The 17,070-nt window shown below is 39.3% G+C and overlaps 2 protein-coding genes across 7 annotated transcripts in view; one reads left to right on the top strand and one right to left on the bottom strand.

The window, feature by feature from the left end:
• Nucleotides 1-281: 281 nt before the first annotated feature.
• Nucleotides 282-11,679, bottom strand: cep85l (centrosomal protein 85L). 3 transcript variants are annotated; one of them, XM_015028115.1, is made up of 14 exons: nucleotides 11,403-11,679; nucleotides 11,251-11,372; nucleotides 9,211-9,369; nucleotides 8,029-8,873; nucleotides 6,280-6,365; nucleotides 5,713-5,830; nucleotides 5,481-5,648; nucleotides 5,227-5,379; nucleotides 4,320-4,474; nucleotides 4,100-4,217; nucleotides 3,976-4,026; nucleotides 3,417-3,524; nucleotides 1,285-1,453; nucleotides 282-1,005 (listed from the first exon to the last, which is right to left on the bottom strand). In XM_015028115.1, exons 2-14 carry the CDS (start codon nucleotides 11,309-11,311, stop codon nucleotides 836-838), a joined length of 2,361 nt encoding a protein of 786 aa, XP_014883601.1. In that variant the 5' UTR covers nucleotides 11,312-11,372; nucleotides 11,403-11,679; the 3' UTR covers nucleotides 282-835. The 3 variants fall into 3 exon arrangements, with proteins under 3 accessions (XP_014883601.1, XP_014883602.1, XP_014883603.1); XM_015028116.1 differs by lacking the exon at nucleotides 11,403-11,679 and having other exon boundaries at nucleotides 11,032-11,342; XM_015028117.1 differs by lacking the exon at nucleotides 11,403-11,679 and having other exon boundaries at nucleotides 8,029-8,823; nucleotides 11,032-11,342.
• Nucleotides 11,680-12,243: 564 nt separating this feature from the next.
• The window catches only part of mcm9 (minichromosome maintenance 9 homologous recombination repair factor), a 14,394-nt gene continuing 9,567 nt past the window's right edge, over nucleotides 12,244-17,070 (top strand). The window contains exons 1-9 of one of the 4 annotated variants that reach the window (XM_015028112.1): nucleotides 12,244-12,381; nucleotides 13,072-13,251; nucleotides 13,854-14,016; nucleotides 14,362-14,468; nucleotides 14,955-15,161; nucleotides 15,275-15,356; nucleotides 16,083-16,283; nucleotides 16,373-16,498; nucleotides 16,761-16,932. In XM_015028112.1, coding sequence (XP_014883598.1) covers nucleotides 13,087-13,251; nucleotides 13,854-14,016; nucleotides 14,362-14,468; nucleotides 14,955-15,161; nucleotides 15,275-15,356; nucleotides 16,083-16,283; nucleotides 16,373-16,498; nucleotides 16,761-16,918 — 1,209 coding nt within the window. In that variant the 5' untranslated portion in view covers nucleotides 12,244-12,381; nucleotides 13,072-13,086 and the 3' untranslated portion in view covers nucleotides 16,919-16,932. The remainder of the gene's footprint in view (nucleotides 12,382-13,071; nucleotides 13,252-13,853; nucleotides 14,017-14,361; nucleotides 14,469-14,954; nucleotides 15,162-15,274; nucleotides 15,357-16,082; nucleotides 16,284-16,372; nucleotides 16,499-16,760; nucleotides 16,933-17,070) is intronic. The other 3 variants (XM_015028110.1, XM_015028111.1, XM_015028109.1) reach the window with 3 other exon arrangements.

Genomic DNA, 17,070 nt, shown 5'->3' with positions numbered 1-17,070 from the left:
AAACACCAAGTTTCTTTAAGCCCATTTATCGGTGGTTGCCTTTAACTTCTAGTCTAGATTACTACTTTTTATTACTTCTCTTTATGTTTTCAGTGTAATGTAATGTTTTTGATGAGATGTGCTATACAAATAAACTTGACTTATTTCAGTTTTATTAATATTTGGGCTTCTCTTTTTTGTTTCATGCTATTTTTCAATTCTATTTCATTGAAAAGCATTTTGAAGTTGGGGGAAAAAAGACAGAAGCTAAAAACCCCTGAAAAAGGCACACACACAAAATTTCTGTAAATATTTTTATGTAAATTTGGATGTTTGATGGTTTATTTTATAAAAACAGTTTAGTGAAGTGGGCCGTGTGGTGAGCAGCACCAGGACCAAGTCTGAGCCCAGATCGACCCACTGCTGTTACTAACCTGCAGCAGATCTTCCACAGTGAGCCATGCTCTGCAGCAGGAAGGACAGCACATCGCAAACTACGTGTGGTTGTAATATTACTGTCCATAGTACCAACAGGCACAAAGTTCTGCTTAGACTTTGAATTTATTCTTATATGACCTTAAGTAATATCCTAATTTCCAAGCAAAGTTAGTGTCACCATCCTCAACATTTTATTGTCTGCATAAGATCCTATTTGTCAGAGGAGTAGAGCGATGGACGTGCTGCTCTGCTCGCATCCAGTGCTGTGCTTCTGGTCTGAAGTGGATTAGAGGCAACAGCTGTTACAAAACTTCAAACATGTCCAAACCTTTCAGAGCTGTGACAGATAGTAGGATTCATTTTCCAAACATCCTCGTTGTATAGAGTTAGAGATTTGATAAATGAAATGTTTAAGAATTCACTGCGTGGCACAGCCTGGAGCCACATACTGAGGACAGTATTCTGCTACAGTTCTCCTCAGATCATCTATTCCTCTCTTCAGCAGGCCGACTTGGAGCAGCTTAGAGCTCGGTTCCTCTTCTCCTTCAGCCAGCTGGTGCTCCTGTTCCTCTGCTGAGACGCTGAGTGCTGGATGGACACAACAGAGCAGCAGAGGACATTTGGTCACCATCTCAGTAACACATCCATACTGTCTACATTCAGAGAAATAGAAAATACTGTTTGTTCATTTTACATGAATGAAATATGATTCAAACATGTCAACCGTGTACTTCACTTTTCAACATTTCTTCCTTCCTTTCTACATAAACTGTCAAAAGCTCTGCACACTGCTGTTCCTGCTCTCCTGCTGTATATGATTAACCATATGAAGATGTGACGTTGAAGTGTTTGTGTTTAGCACATTACATTTCATTCCCAGAAGCAGAGAGAGGTTGGGCTCTTTTCCCTGTGCTCTTTGGGCTAGGATGCTGCAGAAACCTCGCAGGTCAAGCAGACACAAAGACATCTCTTTCAAAAGCTCGTCCACTCCTGACATGCTTCCTGCAGATGACAGATGCACCAACTTGTCTTTGTCCTGGTTAACAGAGAGAATAAAATGTTCGTGTTTCAATGTGAGCATAACTGGGTCAATGACAACAGAGAACATGTTCAGCAGACTGCCCCCCCCCCCCGGCAAAATAAATAAATACATAAAATCTGAATTATGAAACCATGACTACGCACAACAGAAAGTAATTTTCCTTGATGAATAACAGCTGAACCTAAAAGTTTGTGCAGAAGGTCCCATCTTAGATTCTGTCCCATCTTAGATTCTGCCCTCTGCACAATCACATCCAACCACAAATGGTCGATGCAAAGCATCTCATGAATGTCAGTGTTTAATGAGCCAGATGTTAATCATATGACTTCCTGACAACCACGCTGAAAAGAGGGAACTAAACACGACTTCACAGTGGAGCGTTCTCCTCTGCGCTCTGGTGGTTTGTTAAAGAGTATTGGGTGCCACTGCCCCCTTCAGGTTACAGTGGAGTACTGCATGAGTAAATCAGGTTAGAAGTTAGTTTTTCCTGGACTCATCAAAAATCATCACCCACAGCGCCAGCCTGCAGGATCTACCCTGACCTGCTTTGTGACAATAAAAGAGTCAAGGCTTGAGCCAGCAGGTCACTAAATTTGTCACATGGCTTATACATAAATAGAATGCAAATGCTTTCTATTTACATACATAGCTTCATTGTCCATAGCAGTATGGACAATACTGCTATGGACAGTATTGGGTGCAGACAATTGCACTGATCACATTTGAAAAGAAAAATGGACATGGCTGCAAACTACCTTGTAATGTTGACCTGTTTACTTCCAGCAGCCAACTCTGACCTGTTAACAGAACATCTGAGCTGAACAATAGAATTCAAGTAGTAATCAACAGCTCAGTCATTTTTTATAAAATAGGTCGTATATGAACAAAACAAAACAAAATCAGATAAGAGGAAATATAATTTTTTTTTAAAAAGAAAAAATTATCTTTTCAGTGATTTTATTTGTTTTAGTAAACTGCCCTTTACGGTGTAATCCGCCTCTCACCCAATGATCACTTAAACAGCAAGTCTACAAGAAAAATGTTTAATGCAGAGTTGAATTACTTAAGGTTCAATTGTCCTAAATAAAAAAATACATATTTTCCCAATTATGAAACTATCAGGTTGTGCCACATTCCTGTTTCCTATTTAGGTGCATTAACTGTTTATCCATGGTGTATCATCGTATCAGAGTTATCCTGATCCACTGTTTGTTGGATATATTTGTGCTATTTTCTACATTATAGAATAAGCACATCAGTTATCATTTTAGTCTACACTGTACTGCATTCAGTCCCAGTGGATTTATTTGTAAAAGAATAATTCACCTTTTGACTTTGTCAGTTAGAAGGAGGAACCCCTCACTCTGAAGTATACCCATACTGAAGATCACGTTTAGATTCTGTCCTCCCTGAGCAGTAGACCAGCAGTAGACAGTTGGTCTACTGTTCTTCCCGTCATTTATGGGAACTTAGGCAAGCGTATGACTTTTTAGTCTTGGTTCTGAGTCTTTAGAAAAAAATAAGCTATTTTGTCGCAAACAAACCCAGAATGCTGGCAGTGACCATGTGCACGTCCTGAGTGTGTAAACATGTCTTGGGAATTCACTTGAAAAAGGATTGAACAGTGTAGACTAGAGTTTAGAGTTACAGCCTGAGCCAGACTCAGAACTCAGGCCGGGTCATGGCCCGGTCGGACTTGGGCTACTGTGGCACATTTTCAATAATATAACCAGCAGAGGTTAGTTGGCTCCGCCTCACACACAATGTCTATGGGTTGGACTGGGTCAGGTTGGAATTTGTAGACTCTTTCTAAACTAAGTCAAACAGCTTTGAAATGATTTTGAACATAAAACTGGTCTATGGGGTTTGGCTTGTTTGACTACAAGCTAAGCTAAACTAAAGTTTCTTATACTGACCAATACCCAAGCAAAGAGTTTGGCATTCCAGAGAGTGATACCTGTGAGAATGCTCCAAGCATGCTGACCAAGTTCTCCTCCTTTTGCAGAGAACAAGCCACTGGTGGATGAGCAGCATCTCTTTTTTTTAGCAGTCTTCCACTAGTGGCCTATCAAAAAATAAAATACAAACAAATGAGGACTATGTTTGGGACAAATAAGGCTGATGTTCTGTTTCATACAGGAACATCACCAAACCAACTAATTCTGCTGCTTTTTGTAGTTGAAACAGTTATAAAATATCATTCACATAAGCTCTTACAACATCTTAGAGACTCTATTTTAATGTAGAAATTCACTAATTCTGAACTGGGCTCACTGGACACACTATAAACCACAACCTCTCTGCTTCACCTCACTTCAAAACATTCAAACTAAGACCTTGCTGGCTTGGCACCAGATTCCCCAGCAGACTTCTGAGGTTGAGAGAAATCCCAAACTTATCGGGTTGGGACTAGCTTTAGGGGAAAAGGGAGAGCTGTGGTATATCATGAAAACAGTCATAATGTTATGAGTAATAGTAATAAATGAATCTAACATGTATATTTTAAATATCCCTACCATTAGTTGTGAAGTTAGTCTCTCAATTTCATCCTTCTGTATCCTTAATACCTGGGGAAGGTGGTGGATTAATATATTTTTGAATTTAGCGTAAGCGTTTCTGTTCAGTTGTATGTGATGCTACCATGTTGCTGCTATCTTGCTGCTGCAGGAGCTGAGAATTTTCTCCCAAAAGGTTTTTTAGATCTTGTACCGGCAGCCTGGCCCCGTCATCCAGACACTGCTGCACTTTCTTACGCAACCTGTCCAATAAGAAAAAACAAACAAAAAACAACAATAAACAAAGTGAGACAGTGAGATAAGCACATACAAAATAAAACAGGAACTATGATCTCACACCATACCTTTGTACAGATGTCATCATCTCATCCTCTGTCTTGGCCTGCATCTCAATCATGACATCTTTCTTCTTAATCAATGCACATTCTTCCTCTATGCTCTTCTGTAACTGGAACACTGTATTCTCAAGAAGCCTGTTTTTTTCCTCTAACTTCTCCTGCTGAGCATATAAACAGAGGCTAGTTACCTAAGGTTTATGTACTGGGAGTATGTGGATAGGAACCAGTGTGTTGGTGCATATCCACAGGGACTCATGAGATTGGTGCGCCATTATATACATGTATATGCTAAGAGGCAGCGTCAGTGAAGATCTACAAGATCTAATACCAGTATTGGTCTAATATTGGTATTAGACCAATATTAGACCAATTAGATATTGGTATATCTAATACCAATCTAATACCAATATACCAATATTGGTATTAGATCTAATACCAATATTGGTCTAATATTGGTATTAGACCAATATTGGTCTAATACCAATATGATCAATATATCATATTGGTCTAAATATAGATGTTATGGTAGGCAGCTGTGTCTTGTGGTTGCCATCTGACCTCAATAAATTCATTAATAATTGCATCATAGCCTTATATTCAACTTAGTTTAGTTAATTTATATAGTGCCAATTTACAACTAATGTCTCAAAGCACTTCTCTTATGAAGTGGCTCCAGACTGGCTGTGTGAGTGTGTGTGTGTGTGTGTGTGTGTGTGTGTGTGTGTGTGTGTGTGTGTGTGTGTGCGCGTGTGTGTGCATGTGTGTGAACCAAGTTTTTATATCCTTATGGGGACCTATTTCTGTGTGCGTTGTGGGGTTGTGGGGACCACCACTTCTTATGTGGACAAATTCTGGTCCCCATGAGGGAAAATGCTGTTTGTGTGTGTGGGTGCATGTGTGTGTATGTTTATACCTGTTTGGACTGGACTTGAACTTCATTTAATGTGGGCAGATCAGAGAGGTATTTTTCTAGTATCTCAATGCGTTGCTGTTTGTCTTGGTTCTGCTCACTCTCTCTCTGGTATTTCTTCTTCAGACTGGTGATGTAACGATCCCTTGTCTTTATCTGTTCACAAATTAAATTGATAGATCAGTCAGGCTGCAGAGACAAACACAAGTCAAATTTAAAGTAAAAAAGAAAGAATTGACATAAATTGTGAATCATACCTTCTCTTCCAGTTTTCTGATCTCCTCTGTATATTTTAGAGTGACCTGCTTAAAAAACAGGTTCAGATGGAGCACTTCAAGCTCGGCAGCTGCTAATTTCTTACTAAGTTCTTCATCACAACATCGCCTGTCAGATTGCAGCTTGCAGGATGTTGTCATTGCTGACTCCTAAATAACAAGAATTGAGTTTTGTAATCACGTATCTAACTTTGAATTCTTCACCGTATCTCACCTCAGTATTTGGGATTATGGAGGTATGAAACTGTCCTCTCTGGCTGCCCAGGACCTGCTGGGCTCTGTGCTCGTTCTCTCTGATCCACACATGCAGCTGCATGATTTGTTGCTTTTGGCTGAAACACAAAATCATTTTGTTTCAGCAACAGATTATCGTGAATGGTTCTGTTTTAATTGTAAAGTTTTAGATTATAATTGTTTTGACAACATCATAACAATAATATAATAATGATAGTTATGCTTCACCAAGTTGGGGGAACAGGCCCGTTATAGACAGTACTGCAAGGAAATGTTAAAACTGAGCACTGAATGTACTGAAACAACACATAAAGTTTGTCAGTATTTATTAATATAATAAAAATTATTACAAAAAAGAAAAAAAAAATCTTGAAGAGGAAGACACGGGGATTCAGTAGTGAGCAAAAAATGTGAAAGGAAATCATATTAACCTCAACTAATGATCAAAAATAAACCTACACCTGAAAAACCGTTTGGCTACAAATGAGGTGAAGGGCGGCGGATGAAAGCTGTGTGCCAGAGGAGACTTCAGTGGGTTCTGCATTACCTTTGTATCTCCAGTTCTCTTTCCCTCAGCAGTTTCTCCTTAACCTTCAGCAGAGTGTTAGCAGGAATGGAAGTTTCCATTAGCATCTGTTAGCACACAAACATATGAAACATGTTGGTAGAGTGGTCAGCTACATTGTATCATGCTCGGAAAATTAACAAACACTATAAATAAAAAGATAACTTAATAAGAAAGAGCAAAAAAAAAGGATACGTTGAGGATTTTAGAGTTAGACATGTGGGAAAAAACATGGCATAATGCTCAATGTGTGTTGGGTCATATTTTTCCTTTATTCCAGTAGAGAATAATGTAGAAATTTTAACTGATGGTCCTCAGTTAAAATTCAACATTTCCATTAACACAAATATAAATCACCAATAGAAGTCCTCTAATTCTTTCAACTGCATTTTTGTAAAATATTCTATTCTTAACCAACCAGTAAATGATTTAGCAGCAGAACGGTTCTTTTGACCAATGAACTTTCAGATTCCTGATTCACAGATTCACAACACCTGCTCGAAAGTCTACAGTGATGTCAAATATTTTCAGCCCTCTGATTGGATGGTCAGAGTGAATCTCTCACCTGGAAACTTTTGCTAGCAAAGCAATCTGCAATACTCATATTAATATATATTTTTATTTTATACTGAACGGATGATGAAGACGGAGAAACTGATCTGGTCTCAGGGATAATAATAATAAAAAATCTATTTTCATGGCGGACTTTTTCTGAACAACTAGACATCATAAAGACAGGAGGTTCAGCCATGAGGGCTACACTTACAGCCTCTTGGAGCATTGGAGTATCAAGAATACAACAAAGAGCAGGCCACAGAGAAGGACTTGATGATACAACAGAATATACAGTCATGTGTCAGTAAAATACATTATACTGTCAGGGCTTGAAGTTCATCAAACTTGTTAGCTAATGATGTCATGTTGAAAGAAATGGTTTAAATGGCCTCCCTCTCTTTCTTCTTTTTTTCTGCTCTGCATTCACAAGGCCTCCTTTTCAACTCCTCTGGGATTTCAAACTTGAGTTGTGCAGCTTTTCCAAACCACCCTGTTCTATGGCTACGCATCATAACAAAATAGCAAAGTATGAAAAGTACTGCCAAAAATCAATCCAACTACACACCATCTAAAACAAGAAGGAACTGTTGTCCGAAAAGTGATTTTCCCCCTGAAAGGCAGAAATGAAAGTCTGACAAAGGAAAGACCTCAATGGAAATAACAGAACTACTCCAACATGCTGCCACTTTGAGCAGCGCAAGCAATTAAATTTCCCAGGTCTTACTGAAGATCTAAGAGAATATCCATTTGCATTCTCCCCAAAGACTAGAGAGCAGAGCAACCTTTGGCTTCTTCACCTGAAAAAACAGAGGACAGTCTGCACCGAAATCTACTCCAGATTCACATTTCACACATTAATGTCAAAGGGTAGAGAAATATAACATCACCACAATAGTTCAATAGAGCTGTGATGACATGCTACTTTTATGTTTCAGCATTGAAGCTGAACAGTCATAGAGAGGAAAAAAGTTGAGGAGCAGGCTCCAATTTAGCATGTTTTGCTGGAGGACCTAAAGATAAAGAAAAGTATGCTGAACATAACAGAGTAGTCAAACAGAAAGGCTTGCAAAAACTTGCAACAAATGAACAGAAACATGTCACATCATTGTGACTTCCCAGGAGAGTCCATTTCTTAACATTTCTTTTATTACAGCAGTAGCATAACTCTCCTCTTACCTGGTTAAGTCCCGATTCCTGATGAGACAGTGTGAGGCCGTTTAAGCCATAGTCTTCTGTCCCTGGTGAACTGGCCTGGCCAGGTTCATTTCCACTCTCCAGTTTGGGTCGGTACTCCATCTGCTCAGTCAGCCACATCTGGGTTCGAACAGCTGGCTGAATGGGCATGCCTCTGTCAGGGTTTTCAGCCACCGGCCAGTCACCCCAGCTGGATGAATGAAGACCACATATTTGCTGACCTTTCCCAGAATCTTTCGTCTCATGAAAACTGGAGCAGCTTAAGCTGTATTTAACTGGAGAAGAATGAGATGAGGAAGGGGACAGGTCTGTTTTCAAGCCAGTAGATCTATTACTGTGTTTGTAGCGATAGCTGGGTTCGGCACCAGGAGATCTCAGTAGAAAATTGCTGCAGTTCATAGTAGAAGACAATGGTAGGTAAAGGTTGATATTTGAATCCCATCTTTTCTTTCTATAACCATGAAGTACACCTCTATCCAGCGAGCCCTCAGCGCCTGGGCTGTAGCAATAACTGGATGTCTTCGTGGAACTCTTATCTACCCCTGACGACAGTTTGGTAAAAGAGGATGACCTTCTGATGGGTTGATGCACTTTCATGTCCAAACTGCTTGGTGCTTCTACAGAAGATGTGGCTTGCTTACTAATGTGGCGAGACATATTCCAGCAGCCTGGGCTGTGGGAAGGAGAAGCCATTTTTAAAAGGATTCTTGGTGAGGACGAGGCAGATGACATGGCGAGAGCTGAAGGGACACCATCCTCTTCCTGGTTTAAGTTATGCTGTGACAGAAGAAGGGAAGACAGAGGAGTTGCACTGGAACAGCAGTCATCTGTAGACACAAAAAAAAACATCTTTTTTTTTTTTTTACCAAAGCAAAAATAATTAGATGACAAGTTGAAGAACATAATATAATAATATAAATGTGTAGTAAGCATGACAATATAAAAAACCTTGAGCTGTGGACAATGTGCATTGCATGCTCTGATATCGAGATAGGTCGAGGAAAATATTACCCTCTGACAGATTAGGTTTTTAAAACTGCATTTGTGATCCTGCTGTTACAAGCATGAAGACGAATTTGCATGAAAAAAGTTATACTCCTATGTGCAAACCCTAAGGCATTAGCTTAAAGTCTCTTACTGCTTTTACGTCTGTGAAAATCCTACCTTCCAAACTGTCAGAGCAGTAGGTACCGATTCCTGTGTCACCGCTGTCAGACACAGAGCTTTGTCGTCGTCCATCACAGATCCTGCCTCCAGAGTAAGGCAGATTGCTGTGCCAGTTTGATTCATGTCCCGGAAACCATCCAGAGCCACAACTAGGCCCTGAAACATGGGTTGAATAAGCATTATAAGCTATTATTGTTATTTCGTTAAATAAGAAGATTTTCTGTAGAGTTGCATGGTGGAATGTTGAGTTCTTCTGGTGAATACAGAGTTTTTCCCTGGGTTCTCCAGCTTCATTCAGAAACAACATTAAAAAGCTAACTGGTCACTATGAATTGTCTGTGCATTAGTGGAAAGAGACTAAAGTTTTCAAGTTCCTGGAAGTATATAGCACTGAATACCTGACCTTAAAGTAACACATTAGACCCTTAAACACTACAAGATCCTCAGGAAGCTACTGAATAGTTTCTACTGGTGCAGCACTGAAAGTTTTCTTACTGAGATGAGTATAAATATCCAAAACAAATAAAATAAAACAAGAGAAACAACAAATAAAATGAATCATGAAGTCTCTGTAAAAAAAAAAAAAAAAAAAATGTCCCAAAAAAAGGGCTACTTGAGGCTAATGCACCAGACTGAAGATGTTTGTCATCCAATTATTGGTAGAAAGAGTTGACTGAACATGTTAGATTAGAGTTAGATGATTTTTATAATAATAGGCTGTTAAGTGGACCAGTTAAAAATAAGTCCCACTTCAGCCCTGGTGCTGCATCAACTGGAAGACAGAGTTGCTAGAAAAAAACATTTTGCTGTACTTATGGGACAAGTTTAGCTTCAAGGATGAGAAAGGAAAACAGCTTTAGCATACAGGGTAAACATAGTTTGGTTTATGTTCAACACTATGACCAAGTAAACATTATGAATAATGTTTTAGCAACAAAAGCAAATAATATCAGTTTTATCTGGTATTATTTACTCGATAAAACTGGTCAATGATGCCAGTTTTATCTGGCTCAAAGTGAAACCAGAGGGTCAGGAGCTTAGTTCAGAGAGAGTAACCTCCTTAAAATAATTGATCATGTAGGAGGGCCAGCAGGTTTGTTGGACAGAGGATGGATGAAGATCAAAACCAGTGGTGGTTTCTGATATAGGTGACATGGGCAACCACCCAGGGCGGCATTTTGTGTGTGTGTGTGTGTGTGTGTGTGAGTGTGTGGCGGAGGGGCTTCTTCCTATCACTGTCACTCATTCTGTGCCAATGCCTAGCCTGGGATTTCTGTTTAAAATATCTTTTATTGATTTAAAACTCATACTCATTTTCTGAGTATGAGTTTTTCAGAACTGACAATTTTTTTTTTACATTATTTTACAAATACATCTAAAAAAGTGTTTTTAGATGTATCTGTAGTGCAGAATTCAAACTTTTAGTGCCTAAGGCGGATATCATCATGTTTTATAGAATCCACAAATAATGTAAAATAAGTCTGTTCAGGAGATTAAGTTCGCCTCATGTCAGAGAGCCAAAACTCACCCCTTCATCTTTTTCATGAAAATAACACAGGTTTCATAAATCAAAACAAATATTTTTGTAATCGTTTAATAAAACAAACCACTTAAAGTCTGACCATCCAAAGTGGTTGAGATTTCGCATTTAAACGGATTAAAGGTACTAAACAAATGCATCGGAATAGCTCTTCAGTGAAGGGCCGAATCGGAAGCAGTAAGTCGGATGCTAACTTCATCGTCGTCCTTAAATCCAAGCAGCCGGGCTCTTCTGTTGGTAGCATGCATTAATACAGTACATGCTTACAAGCCTCTCACCTGCTTTATTAGCTTCAAATCCGGCTTTAAAGTCACTTCTGTCCCACATTGTGTTTAATGTCGGGGAGCATGAAACCCGAAATCCGATCAGAAGACAAAAGAGAAATTACAGCTTCCGGAAAAAAAAAACATGAATACCGACTCAAACATGACTTATTGTAGAACAAATAAAACCATCGTCTGGATTGTTCTTTAAGAAGTAATATATCAAAAAATAACCCCCTGTTTTTGTGTGGGTCTGCAGCTTTTTAGCTGAACGTCCTCTACAAAACGCAGGCATGAAACTCCTCCTCCTCCTCGGCAGCCAGCAGCAGCCTCTGTACGGAAGACCTTCCCCCAATTTTATTTAACAACTGAACACGATACTCCATTAACTCCTGAGGGTTGTTTCACAAAAATAGCATTACAAAATCCAGGATAAAAGATGAAGCCAGGTTTGGAATAACGCTATCATCATCCTGGCTCTATCCAGGATGAACTGAGAAAGACCAAACCAGGTTCTGAAGGGGCCACTACAGAGCCAGGCTTTCATTCAGCTGAATGCGCGTCCACAGATTTCTCAAGCAGACCATGAGATCGATCACAGATTTCCTGATGCGACGCTAGATATATTGCGTACGCCATACCTCACACCAAACTAACATCTTTTTATTGAGGATCAGTGGGTGTTTCCGACATGGACGACATGGGCAATGGCTCAGGGCAGCATTCTAAGGGAGCGGCAAGAGCGCCTTTTTGTTCTTCTATTAATGAAATGGTATCTTTGGGGATATCTCGCCCTCTGAAAAACGGGCTTAAATCTAACATGTTCTTCCAGAAATTTTGCAGTCCTCCGCCACAACTCGCACCTTGGTGACTGAAGCTGGTCTCGCCCAGGTTCACATCTACTTTAAAGTCAGAATTCTGAGAAAAATGTCGGGATTATTTTTCTTCAGTGGCCCTAATCCTCTTCCTTATTATTATACACTTTTTAAAATACAAAAACCTAATGTTGCACTTGTGATCACCGAGAAGGATGAAACAATAGAATATGTTACATTAGAATGTCAAAAATATTAGAAAAGAGCAACTAAACTGTTTAATATAATTTGATTTATATATATATATATATATATATATATATATATATATATATATATATATATATATATATATATATATATATATATATAGACACAATCATCACGAACCACACTCCCTACCAGTTGGTGGCAGTAATGCACACCCTCAGTTTTCTTGCCAACCGCCAAAAACACAGGACAAAGAAGAAGAGGAAGAAATCGACAACAAATCCCGGAATGTTAATTGACTGTTTTTACGGAGTTAATTTTCCTCAGCATACTACTACCAGTAAGTACGCATCATGTCTAACAAGGTGTCGTGCTTAGGTAATTATCCACGACCGAATTTCGTGCCTCGGGAGCGTGCACGGAGTAGGAAGGTTCAGAATGTTGTAGTCAGACAGAACATTTGACAATGTGAAACAATGAGAGCAAATAGTATTTTATCGTTGAAACGAACACAAAGCAGTTTGCTTGTTAATAACGGCATATTGAATGTTGGTGTTTATATGCATCAAGCTTACACCCACGTGATCATCCTCTTATGAAGCAAACACGTTCTCATGCAGGGGAGCTCAAGTTGCCATCCTGCAACTTTCAGATGCTTCCCTGCTCCAACACACCTGAATCAAATGAATGGCTCGTTAGCAGGTCTGTTCAGAGCTGATCCCGGTCTGTTGGAGTAAGGATGCTTCTAAAAGTTGCAGGACGGTAGCTCTCGAGGACTGGACTTCAGCATCCCTTTTCTAGTATTTTTTAATAATATTAAGCTACTTTTCTGCTATAACATGTTAAGTGAAGGATAAAGTAACAAAACTCATGTTTCTTAAAGTTAAAACATCACAAGAGTAGATAGACTATAAGATGCCTTATAACCTTAATAATAAATGTAATATATCAATAAGGTACCTTATTAATCAGAATTCTAGCTACTGACTGTTTGCTCCACATGGCAAACGGACATCTGCTTGGCTTTCAGATCTCAGCCAACACTATGTTTATAAGCCCTGAGGAGGAGGCCCTGATTGGTCGAGTGTTTGAAAACTACCTGACCGAGCATCATCATGGTGACATTCTTCAGCTCAGGACTGATGTAAATGAAGACACTCATCGCTCTGTTGTGGTTAACGCCATGACACTTTTTGAAGCAAATATGGAGGTACTGTTGACATGATTTTCTGTTTTTTGATTAAAGCAGAGGTGATGGCCTTTAGATGTTTTGTTCGTAACAGAAGGACACGTTGAGTGACCAGTTTTGTCCAACGTGAATATAATGCAGTTGACTCTTATGATCTGCTGTGATTTTTGGGATGACCTGATGTATTGGTCTTAGCCACTTTCTGTCACTTGTTGCTAGCTACTATTTATGCTTATATTTGATTTTTCTGCACAGAAAGAACAGAAGTTTGTGATTAAAAAAAAATCTCAAAATGTTACAATGTTCTGTTTTCAGTAGCTGTTGAGTAAATTAACTAACACTACTGAAGAGGCCTGTCTACTCTGCAAAAACGACACCAGTATTAGTCTGAGAAACACCTTCCTGAGTCTGTAATGTTGAATTGGGTTAACATTCCTGTGATGTTTGTGGTATCCATGGAAACTGCACCTGAAATTTTAGTCCATCCTTCAGTGTCAGGACTGATTTTGGTTTCAAAAAGAGACCAAGTACAAGCTGTGTGTCACATAGCTGACTAGTGCAAACAAGTACATCTGTCTTACCACGCTGCACTGCACTGATATTAATCTGTCTTTTTTTTTTAGGTTGGGGATTATTTCAATGCATATCCAAAAGACGTCTTGGCTGTATTTGATAAAGTATTACAGAAAAAAGCCTTGGAGTTAACGGATGAGGCTTCTCTCAAAGACAAAGGACAGGGAGCAGGTCAGAGAGGCCTGAGGCAGATATATCACACCCGCATCACAGGTAAGACATTCAGCTGCCGACCGAGCTCTGTTTGTTTTATGCTGTTTTGTTTTACACTATTGTATGCATTGTATTTTTTTAATCATTTTGATCAGTTGTAACAACATAAATGCTATTCATTCATTTTCTTATTATTGGATTTATATTTCCGCATATTCAAGAGTAGATTTTTAAAGCATTAGAAGTAGTGAAATGGAGAAGTTTAGGATTAAATATTACTGATTCTTATTTATGACAGTTTATAAAAAACATATAGTGTATTTTTTCCCAAATGCACTCATGAAAATTAGGATGTTCTTTGTTCCATTATGGTTTTCTTGTCTTTTTGAACTAATTTAATCCCAGGTCTGCCAGTGTGTCCAGAACTAACCAGACATACCATTCCAAGGTCCAGAGATGTGGGTCACTTTCTGTCTGTTACTGGTACGGTCATACGTACCAGTGTGGCTAAGGTAAGAAATCACATGTTAACTCTGTTCTTGAAGCAGGATATCTGGTTTCTGTTTATGATTTAGTTCAATAAACTGAGCTGTTGGTTGAAAAATTCATGAGTTGTCATTTTGTCTCCTAATCCAATCCAAAATGATCTTGATTTTGGTAATCAGTTGAATCAGGCCTGGACAGAAATACCAACAGTTTTGTCCACGTGTGTGAAACGATTCCCATAAGTAACACATCCAGAACTGAAAGTATACCATCCAGTGTTAAATGTCAAAAAACAAAAAACGCAGAAAGAAGCTGAGCTTTGTCCTGCAATAATAGGAAAAAGTTGTTGTCGTTCATAGATGAATCATCTCTCTTTGTCATCTCCTGATTGAAGCAACGTCTGACATATCTCCAACTCTAAAACATTTGCAGGATTTACAAATATAGTAAACAGAGTCATAAATAAATGCTGGGATGTTCTTTTTGTGTTTCTGCTGTTATGTATTTATTAGGTTCTGGAGTATGAGCGTGATTACATGTGCACAAAGTGCCGACATGTTTTCAAGGTGCAGGCTGATTTTGACCAGTTTTACACCTTCGTCCAGCCGGTGGGTTGCCCAAATCCTGCTGCCTGTAATTCCTTTAAATTCAGCTGCCTGTCTGGAGGGTCGGAGCCTGCTGCCTGCAGGGACTACCAGGAAATTAAGATACAAGAGCAAGTGTGGAACATTTTCATATAACTCCATCTCTTTGTTTCTATTAAAATGAAAAATAAGTTAGAAGTTTCTTTTAAATCTCCATTAGAAAATGAAATGACCCTCTCTTTTAACAGGTTCAGAGGCTGTCAGTGGGCAGTATTCCTCGTTCCTTAGTGGTAGTGCTGGAGGATGACCTGGTTGACAGCTGTAAATCGGGTATGAATCAGCAGCCAAAGTATTTGTAAAATACATGTAATAGAAAACTGACATTTTCTCCTAACAGCTTTTGAAATTCTCAGATTCAGTGCAAGAAACTGTTGAAATCTGCAGTATAGTTACATTACTTAGTGCTGTTGGCACTTTAATAAACCAAGACAAATATCTCTTCATTACCTTTTGCTTAATCTAGCGTTGGGTTCTTGGAGCAGCAGCCTTAAGAGAGGCTCAGATTCCCTTTCTGGCCCCAACCGCTTGGTCCTGCTCCTCCAGGGGAATCCCAAATCATTCTCAAGCCAGCTGAGAAACACAGTCCCTCCAGTGTGTCCTGGGTCTTCCTCTGACTCTCCTTCTTTTGGGATGTTGTCCCAGACACCTCACCAGGAAGGCTCCCAACTGGCATCCTAACCAGTGTCTGAGCCTCCTCAGCTGGCTCCTCTTAGTGTGGAGGAGCAGCAGCTCTACTCTGAGCCCCTCCTGCATAGTTCACTAGTGTTATCTGAGCAGTAGTCGCACACACTCCCCTCTACTAGTGCTGACTCTGTGTGATGACAGAGTCAGATGTAAGCCAGTTGCCCAAACCCCCAATACTGTTATGAGGATACCCAGACATCTGAACCTCTGTCTTCTGCACTACAGGTGGTTCAAATGCATGTCAACTTTGCAACCAAAATAATTCTTAAATTCAAGAAGAGATTTTTTCATTAAAATAAAATATGTTTTCAGGTGATGACATAACGGTTTATGGTGTAATGTATCTCCGCTGGAAGCCCCTTTATGATGGTTCCCCCTGTGATGTGGAGTTGGTCCTCAGAGCTAACAACATAGAAGCAAATAATCAGCAGGCTGCTGCTGCTCTGATGGTAAAAGATGTTCAGAAAGAATTTGAAGAGTTCTGGGACAGCTACAAGCAGAATCCACTGGCTGGTTAGTGTTTTAGCCCTTTGACAAAATATCTTTGCATTTCTTGTGATAACTTGCATTTTGTAATTTGATTTTCTCATCTCTTTCTGTAGGTAGGAATGAGATCTTGTTGAGCCTGTGTCCACAGGTTTTTGGCATGTATGTAATTAAGCTGGCTGTGGCGATGGTGCTGGCGGGTGGAGTCCAGAGAATAGACTCTTCTGGGACCAAAGTTAGAGGTATTTGTCTCCTTTGTTTGCCATAATCAGCATGTGAGTGTGAATCGGAATGATTGATTTCATTGTAAAATGTCTGAGTTTCTCTATAAAGCCATATTTAAGTCTGATTTCATTTCATTACTATTGAAAATAATTTAAACTAAAAATCTATCAACTTTATTTGTATGTCACATTTCAGCGACAAGGCAGTTCAAAGTGCTTTACATCATAAAAACACAAAAATAGCAAGATGTGATTGTGTGATGTCTCTTGTAATTTGTAGGAGAATGCCATTTGTTGTTGGTTGGTGATCCTGGTACAGGAAAATCTCAGTTTCTGAAATATGCAGCCAAGGTAATCTCCCGATCCGTACTTACTGCTGGAATTGGATCAACCAGTGCTGGTGAGTATTTTTCCAATCATAAGCAGTGTTTTCTATGAGCAGTGTTTTCTATATAGGAGCTTTAGGAAGGATGGGGCACCTGATGATTATTCAAGACCAGCACTGAAACAAGTCTTTTTTTTTTTTTTTTTTTTTTTTTTTTTGGGTTTTTTTTGTGGGGGGGGGTGTAAGGGTTTTTCCCCCAATTTTT

Source organism: Poecilia latipinna, unplaced genomic scaffold (genome assembly GCF_001443285.1).
Source record: "Poecilia latipinna isolate Pla-1442-1.1 unplaced genomic scaffold, P_latipinna-1.0 Scaffold114, whole genome shotgun sequence".
Taxonomy (NCBI): Eukaryota; Metazoa; Chordata; class Actinopteri; order Cyprinodontiformes; family Poeciliidae; genus Poecilia; species Poecilia latipinna.
This window is presented reverse-complemented; position numbering and strand designations above follow the sequence as displayed.